General features: G+C 39.8%; 1 protein-coding gene across 2 annotated transcripts in view; it reads right to left on the bottom strand.

The window, feature by feature from the left end:
* Window positions 1-12573, bottom strand: part of LOC120936838 (probable cation-transporting ATPase 13A4) — a 123718-nt gene that overhangs the window by 75133 nt on the left and 36012 nt on the right. For both annotated transcript variants that reach the window (XM_040349543.1, XM_040349542.1), the window contains exons 3-6: window positions 10635-10769; window positions 10169-10239; window positions 9996-10076; window positions 3127-3196 (exon numbers count right to left, since the gene is read on the bottom strand). In XM_040349543.1, the coding sequence (XP_040205477.1) occupies window positions 3127-3196; window positions 9996-10076; window positions 10169-10239; window positions 10635-10769 (357 nt within the window). The remainder of the gene's footprint in view (window positions 1-3126; window positions 3197-9995; window positions 10077-10168; window positions 10240-10634; window positions 10770-12573) is intronic.

Raw genomic sequence — 12573 nt, 5'->3', positions numbered from 1 at the left:
AGTGATAACAAGCCACACAGATTTTATTACAACATCACATTTTCTCATATTTCGGATAATCCTGTGATTGTTCAGTTGTGATTCTCCTTTCTCTATAGAAAAGGGAACAGGCCTTTAACTGCATATATTTGCAAATCAGATGAGTAAGCGATGAAAGTTGTATGCAATATTTCAAACAAGTGCAAGTAAATTTTGTAATGTTTGTTATTCTCACTTAGAAATATGTCCGTTATTCTACCCACCCAAACCTCCAGCTCCTGGAGCTGGAAGTCTGTCATTTAGTAGCGGTATCTTTACCAACTCTAAATGAAATTTTTGGTCAACAATGTCACCCAGGTTCCCCAGTACTGCTGTATAACCACATCCCGTCCGTGCTATAGCCAAAAGACGGCTACAGCACAATCTTACTTCGGGAGGCAAGATGTCTTTCCGTAATCACACATCCCACGCGCTCCCTGTGGCGCGTGGGTGACGTGCTCTGTGATCGCTGAGTACTTCAGATGATCACAGATTGGGGTAAAGGGCCAATCACAGCAGCCCTTTGCCACGTGATCTTCATTTCATATGGTACATTAATAGACACTACCTACCTGCTCACCCCAAAAAACATTTGTGGAAAAATCCCTCAGAGTGATTGGATCATAGATATGTAAATAGATAAATGTATGAAAATGTTAATGTGAATTTAACTAGACATTGGCCATGTTCCCTATTATGAAAATACACAAATACCTATTTAGCAGACGCACAGGACCTATATAGGTTGATCGGATACTAAGCAAGTGAAATATTGTGTATGGGAATCCACAACTTTATTGAATCTGGTTTAGCTTGAGCACCCAAGAGATTTCACACACAGGGGTGATTTCCATACACTGCCATGATTGACAAATTACTTTAAATGGCGAAATGCCATGGTATAGCCCTGTGTGTCTGAAAAACTTGGCTTCTTGGTGATTTTTGTTATATTTGTTCTATGTTTTGTTTTTCCTGTTTGCTTGGATGGAATGCATGACTGTATGCACTTTATTTGTGGGTAAGTGTGTTCTTTAAAGCTGTGGATTTTTGAATCCTTGTTTTTATCTGGAGGAATATTTTTTGATAATAAATAAATATAATTAATAAAAAAATCTACTATAACCCAACCACTGGAATGTTTGTCATTAAAATAGCTACTGTATTACCCTTGTCTCTCGATACAAGGGTTATTTTTTATGTCTGGATTAGGCCCTGGTATGGATTTTAAGGTGACCCCGAATTTTTTTGTTCAAGGAACAATGTGTACTGCCCCTTTAAGGAAAACATGTCTATGATTCCAACTCCAATACCAAAATGTTATCCAAGCATTCAGCCTGGCTGGCCAGAAAGAGGGGGACAGTGAGCATCCAGCCATCCCCTATAAACCATACCAGGCCATGTGCCCTCAACATTGGGAGGGTACCTTGCAAGGGGGACAGTATAGCAAAATGTGTGTTTTTTTGGGGGGAGGACGTATCAGAATCTGGAAGCCCCCTCTATCATTACTCCTATTTCAAATGACAGGTCCCCACTGGCTGTTGTGTGTATTGAAACAGCCAGGGAAAGCTGGGTGATGTTATTATTTAAAGACAGATCTGACTAACATTTAGAAATAGTTATTTTTTTTCAGTGTCTCTTTTATAGGATGACATTGCAATGGTGTGCATCTTCATGTGCAGTTTAAAGGAATCCCCTAAGCATGTTTTTTAACCACTTCAGCCCCGGAAGAATTTTCCCCCTTCCTGACCAAAGCACTTTTTGCGATTCTGCACAGCATTGCTTTAACTGACAATTGCGTGGTCATGCAACGTTACACCCAAACAAAATTGACGTCATTTTTTTCCTACAAATGGAGCTTTCTTTTGGTGGTATTGGATCACCTCTGCGGTTTTTATTTTGTGCTCTTTAAACAAAAAATAAAAGAGACAATTTTGAAAAAAAGCTATATTTTTTACTTTTTGCTATAATAAATATCCCCAAAAAATATATAAAAAATCAAATTTCTTTCTCAGTTTAGGCCGATATGTATTCTTCTACATATTTTTGGTAAAAAAAATCGCAATAAGTGTATATTGATTGTTTTGCGCAAAAGTTATAACATCTACAAAATAGGGGATAGTTTTATGGCATTTTTATTGTTATGTTCTTTTTATTAGTAATGGCGGCGATTAGCGATTTTTATAAAGACAATGTAGTCAAGCCTATACTTACGGTACCTTTGTCAAGCATGTACTATATGGGGAAATATATAGCAGTATGGATATCATATTATCCTGAAATGATGTACAAATCTGTCTTTTTTTTTAATCTGTTCTGCCATGTAAATGTATGTATGCAAATGTGTCCTCCTAAGCCTAGTACACACTATTGTTTTTCCTTAGTTCAACCCAGCAGGCTGAACAAAAAAAACTGAGGCGCTCTGGTGGTGCTCGCTGTATTACCCATCTAGTGTTAATCCATCTAATGTGAGATATTGTGTTATGACAGGGGAACTGCCCCCCGCCAGAACACACCGGTGAATGCTCATTGGCTGCAAGCGCTGATCAGATGCCAATCGGATGCTGGTTATCCAGCACGAGTGTTCAACAGAAGCTGGCTGGCTGGTACTTGTGTACAGATGGGCCGAATGTTGACGAGTTTCGGTTGAACTGGCCGATATTCGTCCTGTGAGTACCAAGCTATCGAATTTTGTTAAATGTTCAGTTCAAGAAGCTATGACTACATTCTATGACAGTGCTGAATATCTAATCTATTGTATTGAAATGATCTCTTGTCTGACAATGTTGACAAAAGCAAACAGGTTTTATTAGAAGAGAACCAAATTACATTAATTAGCACTACCAATGTTGCTTTTCTTTCCTTCATCTTGGACTTATTTTGTTAGACCCCTGGCAATTAATGATCTGGTAAGGTGGCAATTAGTTTATAGTGACATCACTTCTCTTGTTTAACCTACTGTACATTGAGAAAATATGAAACACATAAATATAAACACTTCTGTGATAGTTATCAGTCATAATGAAGGTTTTTAGGCAAAGACACACAGCATTAGAACAATCGTATAAAAAAAGAGTGCATTTATTTTATAATAAAGCATTTTTATCTTACCTCTCTGAAAAGTAGTTTCCAGATTGGAATGACCTTCACTGTAATTGAGTTGAATCCACATATCTGTCGTCTGGCAAAATACAACCAAACATACATATTTTACTTGGGTCATCTTGTTCTGCCAAAAGTCTTGTAGAATTATATTACTTGACATGACAATGAGTGAGCAGAGGAATTGAGCTTGGAAGCTTTGACCTTGGCCGGTTCACATATCTATTGATATAGTGTCTGCCACCGGTGCTAAACAAGTTCCAAATACTTTTCAAATGTTTTATAGTGTGGGCTATGCTGCAGGTAATATTCACCACTGAATCAGTGAACAAAAAAAAAGTTTGTGTAGCTGCGCTGGCCCTTTAAGACTAATAGTTTACTATCAAAAAACATATTATGCAAATAAATAAAGTTCCATAAAAAATGTCATATATGGTATCAAAAAAATTGTCCAAGTGGATAAATCCTCCGTGCTGAACAAATGGTGACTTCCAAAACAAACGTGCTGTGACCAACCACTACCATCCAATCAATATGCTTACCAAAAAGCAGTGATAAACAAGCCTGTATGCGCCTTTCTTTAATCTTCCATGTGGGTAAATAGATATGTCTCCACCAAATCCCAGATCACTCTCTCAATCCCCCAGTTAATCTATTTCTCAAAAGACAAAAATGGCCATCATTCCGCAAAATTCCATACTTTAATTGTTGAAAGGGTCATATAAATTATTTGCACTAACATGTATTTAAAGGGCCAGCGCAGCTACACAAACAATAGGGTTTTTACACAGTTCACATATCAAGGCTTGAGCTGCAGACTGGAGACGGAGAGTAGGGATGTGCAGTCAGAGGAGGCACTTGTCATGAACATGAAAAAAAAAATGCTCAAGCTTCAAGGGTCGTAAGTTGACAACCTGGGGTCACAGAGACCCCAAATTTGGGGGGTAGGTAGCTGAAGACCAACCCATCACCTATAGTTCCAGAAGTATGGGGCTTATTTTGCAGCCTGTCAGAAGCTTCATACAGAGCGGCCAGTTTAAATACAAGCTGGCACACTCTGTAGCAGACTGAGAGGATGAGCTCACAGTGCCTTTAACTTCTTGTCAGAACTGCTGAACTTAATGGACAGCTTGGAGCCTTGTACCAATGATAAAGCACCATTGGAATAAGCTGTCTTATAAAAATGCTGCAGTGGAGGCTCGCCTCTCACCGCAGTGTCATAGAAGGGGGAGTGTGTCTGAAAGACAAATGCTCCCATCCAGGCCAGCCCTCTTAACTACAAGGAAAAAACATGGGTTAATGGGTATAAGATTTACCCATAATCCCATGTTTTTCTCACACAGTTAAGAGGGAGAATTAGAACCTGATGCCTGCTGAAAAGGTACTGTTATAACATATAGCAATAATATATGATTTTGCTTGATTAAAATATAATATTAAAATATAATGTATTATCTATTATCTACTGTGAAATTACTGGTTTAAAGTTATAACTTCAAACTTCAGTAATTTTTCGTTTAAGCCTTATGCTTGAGTACAGTTTTTGAAACTATAGTATATTACCTTAAAAACAATATATAATAATTATTTGTATATTACTTACTTATGGTAATTAACCACTTGCCACCCAGTCCACTTCTCCTGCATGTAAAAATCATATTTTTTTTTTTGCTAGAAAATTACATAGAACCCTCAAACATTATATATATATATATATATATATATATATATATATATATATACATACATACACAGTATATATATATATATATATATATATATATATATATACACACACACATATATATATATATATATATATATATATATATATATATATATATATATATATATATATATATATATATATATTTTAGCAGACACCCTTGGGGATAAAATAGTGGTCCATGCAACTTTTTATTTTACACAGTATTTGCGCAGCAATTTTTCAAAAGTGTTTTTTTTTTTTAAAAACATTAAAGTTAACCTGATTGAAAAAGTGCCACAATATAGTTAAATATTAGTTATGGTATAATATGAGGTATGGTTATAATATGAGGAAAATGGCTAGAATGGACTTTGATGGTACCATATGAAAACTAAAGATAACAGTCTCAAGTTAATCAACCAACATTAGCTCTATAGTCATGCAAGTGTGACAATTAGGACAATAATACCATCTGTGTATTGATTGCTCTACATGTTTCGCAGATAAAGTTTACCGCTTCTTTAGGAGCTTTATTGTACATATTCACAAGGATTTATAGAGCGATTATCAATTCATGACTATGAATCGAAAGAAAGAAAAACATACATTAAACAAAAATACATATCAAATCAGACATTCAATTTCAGACAGTAAATGATGCAGGTATATTTTATGTGCTGTGGAGTCCCCTTAAAATAGATCATCTTACCAAAGATGCAACCATGCGAGCGGCCCAAGGGAGAATGACTCGTCCCGAAGCATGGAGTGGAGGATTTAATTAATTCAATTATCTTTTAGGCTTTATTACATCCCACAGAGGTCCAGTGGAGTCTTTTTAATCTTTTGATTTAGCCAGTTTTCTTTGGTATGAGGAATTACTCTTATCTACCATTTATTTCATTTTATTAATTGCTGTGGCTAATACATTTTTCAAAATCAATTCCATTTTTTGATTAGACTCTCAATTGGTGTATTTTTTGTGTGTGGGGCTCCCATACCCTCTGGGACAGGCCACACTCCCTTGGGCCACTCGCATGGTTGCATCTTTGGTAAGATGATCTATTTTAAGGGGTCTCCACAGCGCATAAAATATACCTGCATCATTTGCTGTCTGAAATTGAATGTCTGATTTGATATGTATTTTTGTTAAATGTATGTTTTTCTTTCTTTCGATTCATAGTCCGGAGAAAGTCATTCAGGAAGGATCCAGGGCAGGTGTAAGTGAGTGGAAAGCACAGTGGAGAGATCTGGAAGAGGCATGCCTGGTGAGCTGGATGTAGAGCCAGAGGGAGAGACTGTACAGTTTGTGTCAAATTAATGCAGCCATGAAGGCGAGCAGGATTTGCAAGTCAGACTTGCTGGGATCAGTAGTCCATTACCATTTATTCCTCTCAAGTAAACGGTTGCTGCCATTACGGGGTACTGCAGGCCCTGACCTATAAAGGGTCATAAAGTAAATTAATTGGGACATATTCAGAGTGAGGCCTAGTCATGTTTTGATGGCGTGACAGGATTACTAGACTTGGACAGTAAAGTTGTGTGCTGGAGGAAGAAGTGTTCTGAGGTAAAAGTCTGTCAGGAAATATGCTGGAGGAAGAAATGTCTCGAGGAAAAAGTCTGTCAAATTTAGGGTCAGGCATCTTTTGAGAAGTGTGACGCAGTTACTAATTTATTTTAGGGCATCCCATGTCCCCTTTCCCCAACCAAGTTCAATCCCCTAATAAAAATAAGAAAAACAAGCAAGAGACTGTTCATTGACTAAAGATGTGTCTAATGGATATCTGGCAGCAGGGTGGAATGTGTGGATGCTGTAACACGTAGCAACCCCGCAGGGTCATCGCTACAGTAATAAAACTAAAGTTATCCCTATTTTTTTGGTAAATTGTGCGTAGCGCCCTTTACCATAGGTAAGTGTTAGAGGTGAGGATTTCTGTGATAGCTTCCAGGCAGGTAAATTTAGTCAGGCCTATGCTGCATGCTAGGCCTGCTTGTTTTTGATCTGGGGGGCAGGGGTGACAGGGTGACCACCTGTCCTTTAGTTCATGGGCGCCTCCCCTGCTTGCAGGCAGAATGTTCTGGAAGCAGTGACAGGGATCTCATGTGAGGAGCCCTGACCAATCCCCAACTTGAGTTGGCACGGGGCAGGCCTCCTTCATAAGCTTAGGTCCAGTCCACTGGAGGGGAGTTGTTGGCTGGGTGAAGTATAGAATGGAGCGTTGGACTGCAGCAGAAGGCCCATCCCCATCTGGGGGTGGTGCGCACCTCGGCGGAGGAGCTCAGGAGATGGAAGGGAGTCTCTCTCCCTACACGGCTATGGAGGTGGTGTCCTGGAACAGAGGAGCTGCATGTCTGGGTAAATTCTTCACCAAGGTCTCAGGGCAGGAGAAGGTCGGTGAGTGAGGCACAATGGATATATGGAGGAGGCATGCCAGGGGAGCTGGATGCAAGGCCAGAAGAGAGACTGTGGGGTTTTGTGTCAAATCGTTATGGCCTGTGCCTGTGGTATTTGCAAGTCGGGCTAGCTGGGATCAGTGGTCCACCAACTAAAGCTGCTAAACTACTAGGCCTGCCAAGAAGGGGTACTGCAGGCCCCTGGCCTACCAGCATTTAGAAAGTTAAACTACCACCTGGGATTATTCAGAGATAAGAGCAGTGTAAAGATTGTATGTAATTCAACAATTCTTTAACAAAGATAGAAAAGTAAACAAAAAACAAAACAAAAGCAAAATGACTGTTCATTGTCTCTGAGAGTAATATATGGAGGTCTGGCAGCAGGGTGATATGGTAGATGATAGTAACTAGTAGCAATCATTCGCAACATGTGAACGATGATGTTACGCAAGTGAATAAATACCTACCATGTCACGCTTTAAAATTGCGCACAACGGTGGCAAACTTCATTCATTAAAAATCTCCATAGATGACGCTTTAAATTTTTTGTTACATGTTTAGAGTTACAGAGGAGGTCTAGTGCTTGAATTATTGCCCTCGTTCTAAAGTTTGCGTAACTTGTGTTTATCTTGCTCTGATACTAGCCAGTGCCTCGCCAGCCACTGACCTCACTGCACGTCCCTGCTGGAGAGATGCATACTTTAAAGGTCAGCCAAGTATTAGTTGACTTTTTAAATTAAACAACAGGCTAGAAGACCATTAGGGATGAGCTTCGTATTCGAGTCGAACTTATGTTCGACTCGAACATCGTATGTTCGATCGTTCGTCGAAATACGAACAAAACGGGTCTTTTGCGCCAAATTCGAGTTACGTTTCACAGACCATAATTCACTGTTGCATCGCTGGCTGATGATTGGCCAAGCATGCACTATGACCCGCATGCTTGGCCAATCACAGCTTGCAAAAAACGGAGAGCCATAATTGGCCAAAGCCAGGGTGGCTTTGGCCAATTATGGCTCAGGGGGTTTATTACACGCCCCACACTATAAAAGGCTGCTTGCAGGTCGGCCTTGTGTAGTGTGTTGCGGTGGTTAAGAGAGGACAGAGAGAGTGACATTTTTTGCAGGTAGATAGAGCAGACAGGCAGGCTTGTTAGTTAATGTTAAAAGGCCAAATTCCAAAAAACGTAGCCTAACTTAACTTTCAGCAGTTAAGTAACACAGGCATTAAATTTCTACCTAAGTGCCCGATCTTCAAAGCACTTACCTAGAAATTACACGCCGTGTAACTTAAGTGCCTCCGTCGCAAGGCGGTCCTCCTCTCCGGGGGGCGATTACAATTTAAATGAGGCGCGCTCCCGCGCCGGCCGTACTGCGCATGCGTGTGACATAATTTTCCCGACGTGCAGCGCGCAAACGTAATTTACGCCGGGCTTTGTGGATTGCGACGGGACAATAAAGTTGCGACGGGTGAAAAAAAATACACGCCGGGAAAAAAAATTCAAATTTAAAAAAAAATCGCGGCGATCGAAAAAAAGGTCTGGTTTTACATGGTGTACTAACTTTCCACATTGTAAAACCAGCCCTAATTTTGCGCAAGCAAATCGGAACTTACGCAGAAACCACAATGCTTAAAAGCTTTGTGGATCTGCTTAAGTCCTCATTTGCATACGCAAAGCGGCATTTCAATGAGAAATGCCCCCAGCGGCGGATGCGGTACTGCATCCTAAGATCTGACAGTGTAAGTGTCTTACAGATGTCAGATCTTCTGCCTAACTTTGGAAAAATCCTTTTGAGGATCGTTTCCAACATTAGGCACAGAGATACGCAGGCTGAACAGCAGTTCCGCCTGCGTATCTCTTTTGAGAATTTGGCCCACAGTGTGTAAAGGATATATATACATCCCAGGTGTTGTACATATATTTATACACTGTATAGTTTAGCTAGATCAGTTCTTCCTAATTTACTGGCAGGCAGGTGATTGTGCTAGCTGCAGTATTCTTACATGGTTTATTGCCTGTGTCCTCTGTAGTTTGCACCTAAAGCTACTTGGTGTGTACTGGCCGTGTGCTCTGTAGTTTGCACCTAAAGCTATTTGGTGTGTATTGGCTGTGTGCTCTGTAGTTTGCACCTAAAAATTCAGGAGCAGTGATTTAATGATGCTGGAAAAAAAGCTGGAATTTTTTTTTAAAAACGGTTGTTTTTTCAGGAGTCCTGAAAAAAACGACAGTTTTTAAAACTTTTTTTCCATTGATACATGTTCCCTGGGGCAAGACCCGGGTTCTCAAAGACGTTTTCACAGGCATACTATAGACACCCAGCAGGTACAATATTTAAAGGAAATTTTCATTTTTTTATTTTTTTTATTTAAGCATCATTAAAATCACTGCTCCTGAAAAAACAACCGTTTTAAAAAAAAAAAAATTCATTGATACATGTTCCCTTGGGCAAGACCCGTTTTACAACAATAACTTGCATATTAGGCTTTAAAATGAGCACTTTTGAATTCGAACATTCGAGTCCCATAGATGTCAATGGGGTTCTAAATGTTTGCACAAACGTTCGGTCCGTTCGAAAGGTTCTGGTGCGAACCGAACGGGGGGTGTTCGGCTCATCCCTAAAGACCATTGCGCAGATCAGAAGTCACCTCTGACCACTATTTTTTACAAAGGAGGGAGGCTCCTTTAACAAAGACCTAATAGCTGGAGAATTCTTGCCAACCTTGCAAGTTTCTATAATTTTTTCAACACTCAATGTCTATGTTTATTAAATGCATATACCTTATATCTTGTTCTTCTTTCCTTAAACCGAAGCCATACTTTGTGTGAACATCTGCACAGGAGAGAGACTCATCTAGTATGCTGGAATTAGAACAACATATGGCATGAATTCACTTATGTATGTGATTGGTAATATAAAATGTCATTGTCCTCTTTAATTCCATTTAACTTACCCAATCTTTTTAAACATGCTTATAGAAGGAATCCAAACATAACGTATTTTCTGAACGTCTAAATATCGTACCTGTATTATAATAAAGTATCAATATGATAATTAATGCTATGTGCATTTTGATAATGAAATTAGGTGGTAATACATATTACCATGAAAAAAAAAAAAAAAAAGCTTGCTAGATATTGCATTTAATTACCATATTTTGAGTCAATCCATCCAAAACTAACATATTGTAATTGTCTGTAGATGCATTGGCTTTGAATAAACCACTCATGTCTCTTACACGATCTGGGGAGTGAGGTCTCTGATTTATCTTTTACAGATAAGGCAGCAGGAGTAGAGATACATTAGAGGGAGTACAGACTTTTTAAGAAGAGATTAGGATCCTGGCAGGGCTCTCCATGCATTTCTGAGCCAACAATCATCTACCCATCCAAACAGAAGTTTTGGGACTGTACATTTACCTTTCCTTCTGGCTTCATTATTGATCTATTGAAAATTGAATTTTCATCTTGAATAGGCTGATGACATGGTTTTTCTCCCATAATAGTAGGTTGGATCACAATCACCTGTTTTTTTATGTACTGTTTAAGATCATCCTGTAGAGAAAGGATGGCAGTTATACAATTACAAGCACAAACATTTCTCAAGAAAGTCTTTGATTTACTGTTTGTCTGCTACTCTGTCAAAGTTGTGCATGCTCCTGAACCCACAGCTTTAGGTGAGATAATGACTGTAGGTGGTGCTAAGGCACAGAAACAATGTATAACGCTTATTGCAGCTTTAATTTTATATGTATCCTTTGCCTATGGAATATGCATTGAGGCTGCATTTAAATGTTTGTCCTGGGTAACTCTGACTGTTACCTGTGCCTATATGCTCTTACACATTATTTGCATTTAGTCTGTCCCAGCGGTAGTTGGGGCAACTGGGTATGCAGGGCCCACTGGTTACTAAGGGCATCGGCACTTGATTATAGCAAACAGTTACAAATAGGCAGGGTACAGAAATCTGTGTCCCTATTTTTAACCCCCACAGTGGTCTTAAATTAAAGTGCAGTGTTGTGGCTTGATGAAACTCTGTTTTCTAGGAGCAATGGCTGTACAGGCTACCGTTGGCGATATCTCAGATGACGCCCCCAAATGTGGCACATCCCCCGTAGGAGCCGCTGATGAATAGGGATCCCCCACCCATCCAAGCACACCAAATTTCAGACTCACTTTAGACAGGAAACAGTCCAGCTTTTGTTTGTATTTTATTAGGGGTTAATAAACTTGGATGGGGATGGGGTGATTATGGAATACCCACTTGACTGGAACACACCTCTTCAGGGACACTTCAACTATATACACTATCTGTATACACTCTTCCTCCAGGATATCACTTGCTTGCAGTAGATCAAGCTAGAACACTGTTTGATGAATCTGGCCAGATCAAGCAAAAGCCCTTTACAGGCAGGTCCCACGGCCTCTTTGGTGTGTAGAGAAAAAGTCCAGTGTCCAGCTATGTTCCTGTGGCTACTGATCCCAGCCCCACCTCTTCAGGTACTGCTCAGTACCCCTCCTGGCTACTTCCCACAGTCCTCCCAGACTGTCACACTCACCAACCACCTGGCTGTCTTTTCCCTGGAGATCTCTTGGACGTGCTAGCTGGCTCCTGCTGTCCTCACTCTTGCTACCATGCCTCTGGACAGGACTTCTCCTGGGGTGATCCTCAATACTCCAGGCAGCTCCTCCTAACCTCCCTCCTATTCTTTTGGAAGCTTCTCCAAGGTTCCAGCAAGTAGGGGGAGGCACCAGAGGTGCTGCCTGATGTGTCCTCCAGCCTCCCTGAGTCACTCATCCTGACCCAGATTCAACCCAAGCCGGTTCTCAGCCAGGCCAAATCTACTTACACTAACAAAAAAACTATTTACACTTTCTAGCACACTAGAGGGTACTACACTAGGATAAGGTTTGGGTTCAACTGTGACATTTTAGATGAAAACCTTGCAGGTTTACTACCAGAAATAAAGAACACATACTGTATAACGTAGCCCCTGGCCAGATGATTCACAGAAGCCAGTAATTTGGATGAATGTATTAACCAGCAGCAATTTTGCCCATGTGTGGTAAAGTTGTTATGTGCAGCTGACAGTTCTGTGTAAGCAGAGATGCTGTGTACTGTTTTAATTTAAATTTTCTTAATTTAATTTTAATTTTCTTAATTTGTCCTCTCTGGCAATCCCCAAAATTGAATAACAAGATGACCCTTCCTGAGATTTTCTAAACTGTTCTCAAACCAAACCCAGGCAAATTAGCTATCTTCTTTTAATTTCCTGTGCACTTAAAGAGGAGCTTCAGCCAGGTATGTAAAAATCAGCAGCTACAAAAACTGATAAAAACAGACAGTTACCTGCCCAGA

The sequence above is a fragment of the Rana temporaria genome, chromosome 4 (genome assembly GCF_905171775.1).
Source record: "Rana temporaria chromosome 4, aRanTem1.1, whole genome shotgun sequence".
NCBI lineage: Eukaryota > Metazoa > Chordata > Amphibia > Anura > Ranidae > Rana > Rana temporaria.
Note: the sequence above shows the minus strand (reverse complement) of the source record. Positions and strands in the feature narration are given on the sequence as shown.